At 36.7% G+C, this 16,067-nt stretch overlaps 1 protein-coding gene across 2 annotated transcripts in view; it reads right to left on the bottom strand.

The window, feature by feature from the left end:
- The window catches only part of Dennd1b (DENN domain containing 1B), a 225,071-nt gene that overhangs the window by 141,072 nt on the left and 67,932 nt on the right, over positions 1-16,067 (bottom strand). For both annotated transcript variants that reach the window (XM_038349159.1, XM_038349158.1), the window contains exons 4-5: positions 7,905-7,954; positions 5,752-5,871 (exon numbers count right to left, since the gene is read on the bottom strand). In XM_038349159.1, coding sequence (XP_038205087.1) covers positions 5,752-5,871; positions 7,905-7,954 — 170 coding nt within the window. The remainder of the gene's footprint in view (positions 1-5,751; positions 5,872-7,904; positions 7,955-16,067) is intronic.

Below are 16,067 nucleotides of genomic sequence, written 5' to 3' on the forward strand. Positions count from 1 at the left end.
AAAATACATTTTTTGCATTTTTTTAATAACCAACCACAAGAATGCCAGGAAGTTAAAACTGCCAACCAAAAGTGGAAAATGAATCTGCTTTCTCATTTGAATGTTTTAAAAGTAAAAATGTAACCTGATCAACAAACTGTGTGACTGTTATAAATTTGTAAATATATAAACATAAAACAAATTACTCCTCAAAAAGCCAGGAGTCTAAGGTTTAATTGAAAGATTATGTCCTAAATTCCAATGAAGACAAGAGGCAAAAGACAGATGCATACACCAAATCAGAAGCTCATCTGGTGGCGTCAGAAGACTCCGCCACACTTGGACTTCCACTATAGTGCTAATAAAATTTTTACATTCAAAAGTCAAAGGTTAAATAAAGGAAAGGAAATGCTTTTTGTCAAACAGTCAAACAACCACTACCAGCCTGAGTGACCAGCAGGAACCTAACACATAGTAATCAAATAAAAGGAAGGAGCCGGCCTTTCCTTAGGAAAACCTCTCATGACTAGAGGCTGCTTGTCCGTTAGTAAATTGACACAAAATGTGCAAAATTGAAACATTCTGCTTCTAAGGGATTTGTCTAAAGGAAGAGTGTGAAGCCTTCAAGTTTGGCATGAGTTACAGGTAGCACAGAGGGCTACAAAAGCCTTAACCATAAATCTGCCTTCCTCATTAGAGTATTTCATTTTGAACCCTTGGCGACATTTTTATAGTTGTAAAATTACGGTAATGAAATTAGAGAGGAAGAGTATGTCTTGAATCTTTGCTAACATATGAAAGCAATTTTAAACATAAGCAATAAGACAAGTTAGTGATCTAAGAACAGCTTTGAAATCTTGCTAAACCAGGACAGACACTTCAGAGAAAGAACTCTAACAACACAAGCCTCAAATTAAATGTCATTTTAATATTACACTGGACTAAATTTTAACTGTTCTTAAATAAGATATATAGCAGTAAAAAACATATTAACTGCCAAGTAATACGATAAGACAATTCTAGGAGAAAAGCAACACATGGCTTTAGTAGCATGTGTGCAGTACCAATGTACCAGGAAAGTAAAAATAAAATTGATTATTGTCTGATTAATCATGTATGGTATTTCTGCAGAGGAGAATATTACAGTCATCGGAGCTCTTATGAACTACTTTAAAAACATACAAGTATTTATCAAATTATAAATACTGATAACAGTCATCCCTTAATTTGATAAACTGTACAACAATATGTAAATACACCTTTGGTCATGAGGAAGTAAGACTGAAACTTAAATGTCACAGTGCAAATATTCTATGTCACAAATATAAATGATTTGTATTTTCTTCTGTAGATCTCTCTGGATACTCTGTGACCTTCTGGTGAAAGGATTTTGTCAAGTTCCTCAACAAGTCTTAGCTATAGTAAGAACAAGAATTCCAATCAAAGGCTTTGCTAGTCTGACTGCAAACACTCTTTAAAGCTTCTGTAGCCTCTAGTCACAGCCAAAAGAACAGCTCCTCTCTCACCAAACTGGAAGCCTGGTCACAAATGGAAAAGTCTGAGAAACTGAGTAGCTCTGTAGACACTCATACATTCCTTCCCCAGATCTTTCCACAAAAATAACTATTTAAATCTAAGTTTTAAATATGTATAGAATGTATATTATATGTTTGTATAATGTTTATATTATCTCAAACTTTTTTCTAGTACATTCTAAGTGTATAGTACAAAATCTAAGCTGGGCATTCCTTTAATTCCAGCACTTGGGAGGCAGAGGCAGGTGGATCTCGGTTGAGTTTGAGGCAGCCTCAAGTTCCAAGACAGTCAGAGCTACACAGAGAAACCCTGTCTCGAAAAACAAAACAAAACAAAAGCAAAAGCAAAATAAACAAAACAAAAAAGGATAAAATCTAGCAAGTATTTCTTAAAGATAATAAGTTTTAGAAATATATAACACATTTTTCAACTAATAAACACTTCCATATTGAACACTTTACATGGAAATCAGAGAAATTCACTAATATTTGGATTCCCAACTGTCACAGTCACCCCATCAACACATTATTTTTCATTCAGAGATCACCATTTCACATCCTGATCTTAAATTAAATTTCAGTGGTGTAGAACAAAGACACCCACTTTTTGTTCTTAGTTCTATGGCACTGCCATGCTCAGGGGACCACTTGCTGTGCCCACTCCAACACGACCTAGTAAGATAACTTCCCTTCCCGCAAACACACCACATATATTTACCTGATGAAAGATGATCTGGATGCCATCCTACTAGTTTCTAACATAATTCCTACAGTTTCCACTTGGAGTTGATCATTACATAACGATGGCATCTTAGAATGGTAGAGCAATAAAATGCTGTAGCAAATAAAATACTGTAGTAAACAGTATTTCTTTTATCTTTTGAGATTACAATATAATTACATCATTTTTCCTTTCCCTTTTCTCCTTCCAAAATCTTTCATATACACTTCAATTTTTGTAAAATTAATTCATGGCCTCTTTTTTCATTAATTGTTGTTGCATATATATACTTATATTCCTAAACATGCAAGTACAACCTGACCATTCTGTATAATGCTAAATGTATTTATGTGTTTCCATTGCTGAACATGGTATTGGATAAACAACTATAAACAATAGTTTCTTCCCATGAAACTATTTTTAATAATATTATTAATCCTTTGAGAATATCATATAACATATTTTGATCATATTAACCCCAACTCTTCCCAGATCCACTCTCACATCATACCTATGCAACGTTTTGTTCATTTTTTTTTTTTTTTTACTTTTTTAAATCCATTCAGTTCAGTATGTGTAACCTAAATATTCCTGGGGGCGGGGTCTGCCTTGGAGAGAGTGGTTCACCTATCAAGAGTCATACTCTTTAAGGAAATTGAATTTCCCTCCATAGGAGGCTATAATTTACCAATAGCTCCCTAGCCAAGGGTGGGCATTTCTTGCCGACCTCACCAAGGTGTGTGGTGTCATCCATAGGCTAGTGGTCCAGAATTCTAGAAGAAAGCAGGCTAAGCAAGCCATAGGAAACAAGGCAGTAAGCAGCCCCCCTCCATGGCCTCCTGCCTCCAGGATCCTGCCTGATTTGGGTTCCTGCTGTGACTTCCTTCAAGAATGGACTATGGATATGGAAGTGTAAGCCAAATAAACCCTTTCTTCCCCAGCTTGCTTTTTGGTCATGACAATAAACATCTCCTGTTTTCTCTCATACATGGATAGTAGATTGAAAACTTTAGATATGTACATTTCATTTGGACTAGCCATAGAAAATAGAAAAACAGTGGGAGAAAGAGATCGGGGATACAGTGATAAGAAGGAAAAGAGAATAATGGGACAGAACTAACTAAACAGGGTGAGAAATAGAAGGGCAGGGCAGATGAGGAAATATGGGGAGGATAACTAATATAAAAGTGCCCTAACTTTGAAGGACAAAGATAGAGACACCTCAGCAAGCCTGCGACACTTTTCTAGTCCCAGAGGAAAGCAAGACTATCTTAATTTAAAAAAGCCAATAACCAATGATGCTCACTACGAAAGGCTATCTTATTTAACATGTTTTTTTACTTCTAATTTATTATATTCACAGTTAAAAGTACTTCTAATTCAGGAGTCCAAAAAACATTCAGCTGTTCTCCCAAATGCACAAGTTTGAGTCAACATTATAACTACTACAAATCAATGACAAGTGGCTTACAGACACAGACACACACATACACACACACACATACATATATATATATATATACACACACATACATATATAAGTATATATACATAATTTAACAAGAAGCATATTTCATGTTTTACATTAATGTTTTTAAATAATGATATCTTCCCCAAATTTAAAAACTATAAGAAACTTATATCAACTATGGTAAGCATATAGTAATTATTTTGGCTTACTAACAGGTTCAATATTTTCAAAATATTTTGAGATTAAAAACAGGGCACATTTCAAACTATTTAATTATAAATAGTATCATGAAATAAATTTGAAGGATACAGATTCAAATCTATAACTTATTCTCAAATGGGTCATTAAAATAATGGGTCATTAAAAATAATAGGGAAGACAGAAAGAGAAGGTATGAGGAGAGAGAGGATGTAATTGATGACTCTGGGATGCACACATAAACAGTTCACTGTACTATGGAACTCTCTGTAAATTTTGATTTTTAGTGAAAATTTTCAAAAATTCATAGAAAACAATTAGAAAATACATATTGTCTTGGTTTTTCATAGGGAAAAATCTAGCCTTGTTAGAGTACACAAAAAAATATGTGCTCCTTTAAACTTTAGCTTTGAAAGTAGGATAAAAAGAGACTCTATTAAAACTCTAAACCTCCAACTCCATCCCCCTATCTAAACAATCCTCTTCAGCTAAAACTTTCAACATATGGACAAGTTGTGGCATTGCATGTCTTAAATTCCAACACTCGGGAGGCAGAAGCAGGCTAATTGTGAGTTTGAAGGCAGCCTATTCTATATAAGGAGTTCCATGTCATATACGGCTTAAGGAAGTGGGGGGAGGAATCAACCTATACTTTGAAACATAAGGTTCTTTCGGGCAAAACATAAGTGTTAAGTAATATTATTACCAAGAATAAAAAAGTAATCTCTCAGTGAAAAGGACATATATTCTAAAATAGTTATCCATTTTGATTTGAATAAGAAAAAGTTATTCAGCTCCAACATTTGTTTTATTAAGCAGAGCTCACTATATAGCAGAGACTAACCTAAAATTTGCAACCATCCTGCTCCTGCTTCGAGTACTGCCAATAGAGACATGTACTGCATGTCTCTCGGTGACTGACAAATACAGCTCAGTAGGAGAAGCCACGCGTTTTATTCCAAGGTGCTCTAGTTTGAATGACATGTCCCCCATGGTTCAGGCATTTGAACACTTCATCTCCAGTTGGTGCCTGTCTTAGTAGTTTTAGGAGGGATGGCCTTGCTGGAGAAAGTATTTCACTAACCCTCCAGCTTTTGTAGTTAAAACTGATGACACCATTTTGAGTTGGCTCTCTTATTTCCTGGTTATGGCTTGAAATGTGAACTTTCAGCTGTTCCTGTCATCATGCCTGCTGCCTGTGGCCATGTTCGCTGCCATGAAGACGATGAGCTCTTATCTCTCCAAAACCATAAGCACAGGCACTTATGTGGTATTGTGTACCACAGCAATAGAAAAGTAATAATATGAAAGGCTTCTTTCATACGTTCATCTGGAAATTGAATACTGGTTTTCTATAATCATTTCTATTGAGTCTCGAATTGACAATTTCTATAATATATATGTACATATGTATGTATGTATATATGAGTAAAGAATTCTACTTTTTTATAGGCTATAACCAGATTCTTTGTTCACCACGACATCTTATAGGAACTCTGAGTTTAAACACTTCTTTTTCAACTACCAACAAATAACAGTCCTTTACAGGAGGGGACTATGAAATCTAGCAAGATCATCACATAACTAAAGCCCTATTTATTTCCAGCTTATTGTTTCCACTGGGACAGGAAGGAGCTGCAATTAGCAGATATCTCAATTTCTCAAAAAAATTAGGAATATAAATTTTATTTAAAAAATCCCTAAAGCACATAAGGTTAACAACATTTTTTAAACTTTTTAAAATTATAAAAAGTTACTCTGTTTTGATTTTTTGAAATCCCAAGCATGATAAGGCAAAAAAGCAAGATACTTTATTTTATAGCCAAGTTTTGATTATAATTACTCACCTAAGAATACATAAACAAATTCTGCCTCCTGATGTGAGTCTGCAGAACCCAAATCTCTGCTTACTTTCAATGTCTGTCAGTACGAAGGTAAAGTGCTGTCCAACTTGATTCTGAGATGCCCTAAGATAAAACAACATCATAGCATTAAATCTGTGCTGATTTTCTTGAAGATAAAAAGGCTTGACTAGCATTTACATTGGCTTCACCCTCCCAATACTGGGTTCTAGAAGCTGGCATGATGATAACTAAAGGTGCATGAATCTATAATCAACTCAACCAACTCATGAGTCATGAGTCCAGCATCACAGTAAGTTCTAATGGCTCATGGTTGGAGCAGATCAACAAATCAAATGCCTCACTAGGAAGTCAATGCTCATCTTCCATTTTCAGACAAATAAGTTACCCATAAAATACATCATGAAGTTGGAGCCATGATTACTCGCTCTGTAGAAAAATCAATAAATTTAGTCTCTACACTCATCTCTAGCATCTCTCTCATATAAGGTATTCTTTTCCCAAATTGTAACTTCTTGGAAAGCAAATCATGTTGCTTCATCATCTGATGGTGACCACCATCATATTGAATTTTTCTTCTGTTGACATTCTTACCCAATGTAGTACCATCTCAACAAGCTGACTGGTATTTTTCTTAGTATTATCTTTTAGAACTATCAATACGCTACAGAATCAAACACCAACTCAAAAGAATACACTTCCGCCAGGCGGTAGTGGCACACACCTTTAATCCTAGCACTTGGAAGGCAGAGGCAGGCGGATCTCTGAGTTCAAGGCCAGTCTGGTCTACAAGAGCTAGTTCCAGGACAGGCTCTACAAACTACAGGAAAACCTTGTCTCGAAAAACCAAAAAAAAAAAAAAAAAAAAAAAAAAAGATTACACTTCCTACTAAAGAAGCCTATCTGAGTTTTACCTATTTTGAAATAAATAGGCTAGAACTCAATAGCATGTACCACTTCAGCATAAGGGATGATATAAGTCACTAGACAAAATATTGATCTCTGCTTAAAATGCATCAACATACTTCCAGATACTGGCTCATAAAACCAGAATAGAACTCAAAGTTCTTTGTCCCAAAATAAAATACTGATGACATATAAATTTGGTTTTAAAATAGACATATGGATTTTTAAAAGCTGAAAAGTTACTACTAGTATTCTAAAACTGCAAATTATTTGTCACAAAATGCCAGCTACTAAACAAGTACACATCTAAATGACCAGGGCAAGTACAAATCTAAATGGACAGGGAATTTCATAAATTTCAAATAAATCCTCTAGTGATTAACATGTTCTAGTGTTCAAGATACCCTCTTGTAGTTGTTCTTCCTTTATTTTGTTCTTCCTATTGATTTAATACTATAATTTTGGTGTAAGACAGAAGAATTAAAACTCCAGAAAAAACGTAAGAAAATATTTTTCATTAGCAATATTTATTAGCAGTAACTAGCATATACTATTAGATCACTTCACAATCTATACACTAAAATTTCAATCTCAGTCCCACTAATCCTTGGCAAAATGTCTCGCTAAAATAAATTTTCTTTTAAAAACTTTGTATGTTACACTCAAATAAAACTAATAATAGTGATAAATTACATGAAATACAATAAATGTCATTATGTCCCGAGATACCTATTATACTAAATTCCAACTACAAACAAGAAGAAACAGTGAACTATAAACACAATGAAATTGTCGAAGCTACTGGGGAAGTTTCCCATAGCTGCCGCAGTCACACCCTGTTCTATGTTGCTGTTCTTGGGACACAACTGAGTTCACAACATCACACAGAGGCTTCTCCCATTGGGGTGAACTCGCAGTGAAAGAAAGGCACAGACATCTAGTTTTAAAAGCCTATCGAAGGCCCTGATCAATGGCCTTTCTTCTGCTAGTTCTTATAATCTATACTTGAACAACAAAAAAATATATAACCTATGGTCAACATTGCTTTAAGACTTCCTCACTGGCCATGGCAGAGGAAGGAAAAGACTAATCTGAAAGACATTATCTAACTATCTGATTCTGAACCTCTCCTCTTCAGTGTGTGAACAGAAAACAATAAAGGTTTGTGTCATTTTCTTACCATGTGTGCAATGAAAGCATAAAGTCATCTTAATTATGATCTTATACTGTACCTTTCCACGTCAAAGGGAAAACAGAACTTGGGCACACTCTGCAGTACTTCCTACAAATTCAAATTCAAAAAGAGGATGCTTTAGAATGTTTTTTAAATGCAGTTAAAACTTTTTTGAGACATTTTCAAGGAGTGGATGAAGTATTTTTAAAACAAAGGCACAGGTTCTCAGACTGCAATAATTGATTATTAAAAAGGAATTAAGTGTGTGCTTTAGCAGATTGCACTGACAATGCCCGGAAGCCTCAGGAGGGAAAGGCCTGGCCTGAAGGGTATTAACACCCTTGGCATCCCCGCTGGGATCCCCTTCAACAAGGCCATATGGATCTCACAAGAAGCACTGCACCATATGGGCAAGCTGTGTCTGCTGCTACTTGTACCACAGGCTAGCCAAGGGACTTTTCACAGATTCTGGCTCAAAAATATAAACGTTGTTTCAATTAAAATGCAGGCAGAGAAAAGGGAATGTAGTTGGCAGCGGAATGAATTAGTGAGAAGTATAACAACTCTGCATGTCCCAAACTCAAATGTTTTTCTTAATTAAAAAACTTTGTATAGATTCTAAAATATACATTTGCATGTTTAAACATTTTCTACTAAATTTATCCCAAATAGTCCTCTTAAATGTGTATCTTAAAATAAGTAGCTATTATAATATAGTTAAATAGTAAAATATTAATTAAATATTAAAAATGGATGTTTTATGAAAACAGACACAATCTCATTAAAAATCTAGAGATATAGTTATTAAATTACAACAAAATGCAAACAATTATTAGACAGTAGGAAAGATAAGAAAAAAATTTCTTCAATGTATCTGAACAACACATTAAAATTTAATTTTGAATCTAAAATTTCATCTATAATTACAGACATCATAAAAATTAAAGTTAAGTGATCTTCATAAAGGAGCAGAAACTAAAAACAATGCCTGTTAAGAAACAAAGGAGCAAGTATCTTCACAAAACAGTCACTGCCACGGTTACATTTTACCAGTAAATCAGACAGATCCAACATAAGCCTTCTACAGAAATACACCACTAAGTATTTTAAGTGTATTTCTTATTTTAAAGATTATATATATATATATATATATCAGTTATCAGTTTAAAATAAAATACTGTAGAAATCCAATAGCAATACCTAAGAAAGCTTCAAGAGAACTAACCCACAGAAGCACAAAGAAAAGCACTTTATTAAGGGAAAAAAAGCATCCTAGCCTTAGGGCAAGTATGCAAGCTTGCTATCGATGCACCATTAAAAGTTTTAGCACAGACCCATGTGTAGAGAAAGTTATCTTACTCTTTATAATATTTTGCTAAATGAAATTAAAGAATTAATTAATGAAATTTATTTCATTAGACATGAAATAAATGACTGAAATAAGGACAGTTGTTTTCATTTGACTATTGCTTAATTGTTATCTTGTGTCATATAACAGGAAGTCATTTACCATATGTACTACACCTATAAAGAGTCGTATGATAAACTCTTGCAAAATTACCCACATAAACCATAAACAATAAAAAGCATTCAAAGTTGTTGTCTACCTCTGAATTTTTGCAAATTAGCTGTATATTTCACATTAATTTTAATGCTCAAATTAAGGAGGAAGCAAGCCTCTCACTTCGTTGCTTAATCTTTCACAAACACCCCCTCTTTTCCATAAGCAACATGCATGCAACACACTTCTGCAAAACAGCCTCATCTCGCTTCCCAACTGGCAGCAGCATCCCTCAGGGGACAAGTCTTTAAACCTCTTCACTCTTTAATATTCAACCAGCCAGCAGGTCTATAGACGAGTGTATAAACAGTATAGGGAAAACCTCCTCTCAGCTTATGTCAGTGACAGAGTGGCTATGCTGCTGCCTATTCTCCTCTGGCAGTGTCAGCAGGGGGCACAAAGACCAATAGCTGAAGTCCTCTGAGCTCCTAGGACTCAGTGTCTTCCTTAATTGTAAGAGCAATACAAACTAAAGTGACTTCAGAGGAGGGCGAAGAGAGGGAAAAGCATCCAGACAGCTCTTGCTCTCTGAGTCACTTTATAATAGTGATAAATGAAAGTATCTCTACATATATTAGAAATAAGTGTGAGGTTGTATATTCTCATTCTCTCTCACATACAGATCCGTCTAGACATGTATTCACAGGTTAGTTAGATTAGCCATTCTGCTGACCACAAGCAAATTGGCTATTTCTAAAGATACTTCCTTACCCAAGAAAAATTTGAGTTTCAGAATATTTCTAATTAAAATAGGCTTTTCTCACACAAAAACATCATAATTACTAACGTATGTCAAAGATAAAATCAAAATAACAAACAGAATGAACTAGAATATAAAATTTTCCAGAACAAAGTACCAATGGGCAATAACGGATATTTTATACATGTTCCAAAATAAGACATCTAATTATCATATTAATGACTGGAAATAACTCATGGAAACTTCTTTCTTGGGTGTTTGTCCCACAGAATGTAGCTCACCTATAGCAGTGGTTCTCAACCTTTTCTAATGCTGCGACCCTTTAATATAGCTCCTCATGTTGTGGTGACTACAAACCATAAAATTATTTTTGTTACTACTTCATAACTAATTTTGCTGCTGTTATGAATTGTAATGTAAATGTCTGATATGCACAATATCTGATATACGACCCCTGTCGTTACCCATGAGTTGAGAACTGACCTACAGGCTTGCAAAGAAGCCATCTTTGTGAGAGAGAGAAGGGTAAATGCTAGTATCGGATGGACAGTCTGCTCAGCCCAGGAAGCTGCCATGCAGCATCTAAGATGAAACAATCTGAAACAATCTATTTATTGTCGTTGTTGTTTTGTTTTGTTTTGTTTTGTTTTTTGAGACAGGGTTTCTCTGCAGCTTTGGAGCTTGTCCTGGAACTAACTCTTGTAAACCATACTGGCCTCGAACTCACAGAGGTTGCCTGCCTCTGCCTCCTGACTGCTGGGATTAAAGGTGTGAGCCACCACTGCCCGGCAAAAAACAATCTACTTTAAAAAAAATCTAAAATCCACAATGACAATGGTCTTAGAACTGTTTTAGAAAGACTATAAGATGAAACACAACCTATTTCCCCTCCCACTTTCCCCAGCACTTCCTCATGAGCAAATGCAAGAGCTTACAGAAGCTCCACACTTCTCTTTTTCCTGTTCTGTATAGAAAATCTAATATATACACTATGACTTCAACTTCATGTATTCTAACTTCTTACGGCTTAGGCAGTTTTATGAAGTCCACAGTCCTCCCTCTCTCTCTCTCTCTCTCTCTCTCTCTCTCTCTCTCTCTCTCTCTCTCTCTCTCTCTCTCTCTCTCTCCCTCCCTCCCTCCCTCCTCTCTCTCTCTCTCTCTCCACACACACACACACACACACACACACATATATATATATAATTATATATATAATTTACTTTCCCACATCACTTTTGGAAGAGACCAACACCTCACATTTAGGATGTTTACAACTGAAGTTACAGTGACACCATCCTCTCCAAAGACACAAAAACCAAAAATATAGCAATCATTTATACCCTGCCCCTGAGACTCTCATATATAATCAGTCATTCACCAAGATCATTAATTAAATTTCATAATTGTCTTGCTTTCCATAGCTGCATTTGACAAAGTGCCTCTTTCAGTAAACCTCCAAGCCTCCACTCCTGAGACTTTCGACTTTATCCAGCAGGAACAGAAATACACTCAAATTGGAAGAGATGCAGGATGGAATGGCTGGGTCTCCTCCTCTGAGAGTCAGCACACCCAATCTTGAAGCTTTCCTGTGGGTAATCACTGCTCCTCCAATTAACACTGTAATAAGTGAGCTTAGAGCAGAGTTCAACAGCAGGTTGCAAGATAATAAAGAACAGCTAAACTCCCAAAAGCAGAGATGACGTAGATTCAGTATTAACTCAGCAACTCCCTCTAGGAATCAGGATTGTCTTTCCTGGTCTACTCTAAGCATGCTGACTTTTGTCCTTTCCATGCTGTCATGGAAGGAGCCATGAGCATTTAGCACATTACACAAGGACACAGCAGCAGTAGCCAGTACCCAGTGAAGAAAGCATCTCAACTCTCACTTTTCCGTAAGCCCACCACGTGTTATCCAGTTAGGCCCAGAGCCACAGCCCCCTTCCGAATTAATCATGGAAGGCAGACAGTTATCTATGAGTCTCACCACAGACAAGCTAAGAACAACCAGAATCCAGACTCATTTGCTTTCAAATAAAATCTTAACAGAAGTAATTATAAAGAGTTTAGTGAACTAAATGTTCATAAGGCTCTCTACAATAATAGTATACAAATAATAAATTCACACTAAAGTTTTAACGTACATGTAAACACAGTATTAAATGAGAATAGTTCTCAAATATCCATAATTGTATTTTATTTAAAAAAAACTTCCAGAATCATTTTTACAATGACGTTCTACGTAGCAATTTTAATTCAAACTTTTCAAAAATAGCAGTTTTCTAAAGACAATATTTGAATATAATCACAAGCAAATAAGAAATAATAACATGTGGGCATTAGATCTATCTGTGCTTTATAAAAGGGAGCAATAAATTCTACCAAAATTTAAAAAAAAAATCAAGCACCACTCAGCCGCGACAGTGTGGGTAACAGAACTGAGCTCAAGCTCCACAATGCGCACTGAGATGTGGCAGGGCATCTCCGAGATGGCGAAAGAAACTGCGGGACACACTCCACCCTCCATCTTCCAAGGGAAGACAGGCACACACTGCCTGGGGACTCAATCAGGGGTATACCTTATTACCTTATTAACAAAGAGGCTATAGGAAATTACAGAGAACCTCGGAGTCTTTTTAAGAAGTGTTTTCAACATACAGATTCTATTTAAAACTTGAAAAAATATAATAAGCAGGATAACTGGTAAGATTCTGTCAACTTGACCCAAGCTAGGGCCATCTGGAAAAAGGAACTGGAACTGAGAAAATGCTTGTGTAAGCCTGGCCTGTAGGCAAGCCTGTAGGAGTGTTTTTTCTCCCTGTGATTGATATGGGAAGAACCAGTCCACTGTTGGCAGTGCCATGCCTGGAAAGGTAGGTGCGCCTGGGCTATATATTTAAGAGCAAGCCCAAGCCAAGCCAACCACAGGGAGCAAGGAAGTAAACAACACTCCCCAGTGGTTTCTGCTTCAGTGTCTGCCTCCACGCTACTACTTGAGTTTCTGCCCCAACCTCCCTTCACGGTGGACAATAAGCTGTAAAATAAAGCCTTTCCTCCCCAAGAAGCTTTGGTCATGGTATCTATCACAGCAACAGAAAGCAAATGAGACAGATACTGGATGGGTGTCATTAGCACACAGTGACACCGCTGCAGACTCCTGTCACTTTAGATTGATCTAATACGCAACCCAAAACAAGTTCACTCACAAAAGGAGGTGGGTACTGTATCTGCCAATAAAAGGTATAATTCATTACCTCACATGCATTTAATAAGAGAAGCTTTCAAAAAGTATGACAGTATATGGAAAACAAATGAGGATCTAGATATTTTGTCAAAAAATAATCTTTCATGTTTAGTTTTTTAACTTTTTATAAAAGTATATGCTGAGTATCTTAAACTTAGTCACCCCATTCTGCCCACACTCATTTTCATCCTCTCCCCCACTATTAGTCACCTTCGTTCTCCTACAGTTTCATTTTTTGATATCATCAAGATTGGCTTTATTCACTTACTACAATTACCTCCAGTCTAATCTACCAGCCTGAATTGGACATTCTTATTCTTCTCAATGACTAACAAAAGTCCACTGTGTATCTATACCATGTTTTCTTTATCCAGTCCTCTGTTGATGCATACATAGGCTGGTTCCATACTTAGCTACTGTGATATTGCTGCAGTAAATACTGATACATGTTACTTCTGCAACATGTGACCTTGGAATCCGAGTCCTCTGCATAAATACCCAGCCTTTACATAAGGGACTTATTTTAATTTTTTTTTATTTTTTCGAGACAGGGATTCTCTATAGCTTTTGGAGTCTATCCTAGAACTAGCTCTTGTATACCAGGCTGGCCTCGAACTCACAGAGATCTGCCTGCCTCTGCCTCCAAAGTGCTGGGATTAAAGGCATGCATGCACCACCACTGTCTGGCTTATTTTAACGTTTTTGAAAAGCCGCCATACTGAATTCCTGAGTATCTACCAACATTCCATTCCATGAACAGAGTGTAAAAGCTTCCCTTCTGTCCACACTCCCACAAACATATGGCTGAATAAGGACAATCCAGGATTTGAAAACTGAAATCAGAAGAGACAGAAATATTGAAAAGAAGTCAAAGAGAATTGAAGATAGAATTGAAAAAAATCAATAAACTCAGGGGGAAAACCTTACAAGTAGAATGGATCAAGTAGAAGAAATAGCATCAAGACTTGGAAATAAAGTAGAGGCATCTGACCACAATAAGCAAAGAAAATGAAAATTTTTAAGCACAGGAAATGAACATGCAGCAACTGCAAGATATCATAAAAAAAATCCAAACTTCAAATCACAGGAAAAATAGAGAAGAATCTCAAGTTATTATAGAAATCCACAAGTGGTCAAAATGCAGAGAACAACTAACTATGGGTGCCCAGCCCCAAATGATACACTTACAACACACTGCCTACACCTAAGGCTCGAGGGATAATATAGAATAGAGGGCAAAACGATTATAAGGCCCAGAGAACCTGTTTCCTACATAAGACAGGAAAGCAGAACCCAGAAAATCCTAGCCCTGAACAATGGTAACACCAGGGACATGGCAGCACGGGTGAGGGAAATCCCACATAGCCCTATGCCCTATGCCTAGAGGAAGAGCAGCAGGCAAGGAGTAACTTCTGAGAGGGACGAATCAGTCTTCCCCACAGACGAACCCTCAGATTTCTTATGCAATACTGAGTGGTCAGACTTAAAAATCTAACATATGCTCCATACTACCTGGACTTAGCAGACTGTATTTACAAATGTATATTAATATATGCAACAAGAATTACAGAAAAAGAAGCCACGACTTTGTGAGGTAGTTGGGGAAGGGGTAGAGAAAGAAGAGGAAAGTGGAAAATGATTTAAAGACAGTGACTCCAATATGAAGTTCTCAAAAATATAAATAAATATTTAAGATAAAAAGAAATTTCTAGTACGTGCTCAACCTCTTTAGCGAACAGGAAAATGCAAATCAAAACAACTTTGAGATACCATCTTACACCTGTCAGATTGGCTAAAATCAAAAACACCAATGATAGCCTTTGCTGGAGAGGATGTGGAGTAAGGGGTACCCTCATCCATTGCTGGTGGGAATGCAAACTTGTGCAAGCACTTTGGAAAGCAGTGTGGTGGTTTCTCAGGAAATTCAGGATCAACCTACCCCAGGACCCAGCAATACCACTCTTGGGAATATACCCAAGAGATACCCTATCATATTACAAAAGCATTTGTTCAACTATGTTTATAGCAGCATTATTTGTAATAGCCAGAACCTGGAAACAACCTAGATGCCCTTCAATGGAAGTATGGATGAAGAAACTGTGGAATATATATGTATTAGAGTACTACTCTGCGGTAAAAAACACTGACATCTTGAATTTTGCATGCAAATGGATGGAAATAGAAAACACTATTCTGAGTGAGGTAACCCAGATCCAGAAAGATGAACATGGGATGTACTCACTCATAATTGGTTTCTAGCCATAAATAAAGGACATTGAGCCTATAATTCGTGATCCCAGAGAAGCTACATAAGAAGGTGAACCCAAAGAAAAACATATAGTTATCCTCCTGGATATTGGAAGGAGACAAGATTGCCGGGCAAAAATTGAGAACTTGGGGGTGGGGTGGGATGGGGCTAAGTGGAGATGGGGAGAGAAAAATGTGAAGGGGAGGATGGGGAGAGCTTGGGGGAATGGGATGGTTGGGATAAAGGAAGGGTGGACATGGGAGCAGGGAAGCATATATCTTAATTAAGGGAACCATTTTACGGTTGCCAAGAGTCTTGACTCTAGAGGGGTTCCCAGGTGGCCAGGGAGATATCCCCAGCTAGTTCCTTGGGCAGCTGAGGAGAGGGAGCCAGAAATGGCCAGATCCTATAGCCATATTGATGAATTTCTTGCATATCACCATAGAACCTTCATCTGGTGATGGATGGAGA

The sequence above is a fragment of the Arvicola amphibius genome, chromosome 12 (assembly GCF_903992535.2).
Source record: "Arvicola amphibius chromosome 12, mArvAmp1.2, whole genome shotgun sequence".
Taxonomy (NCBI): domain Eukaryota; kingdom Metazoa; phylum Chordata; class Mammalia; order Rodentia; family Cricetidae; genus Arvicola; species Arvicola amphibius.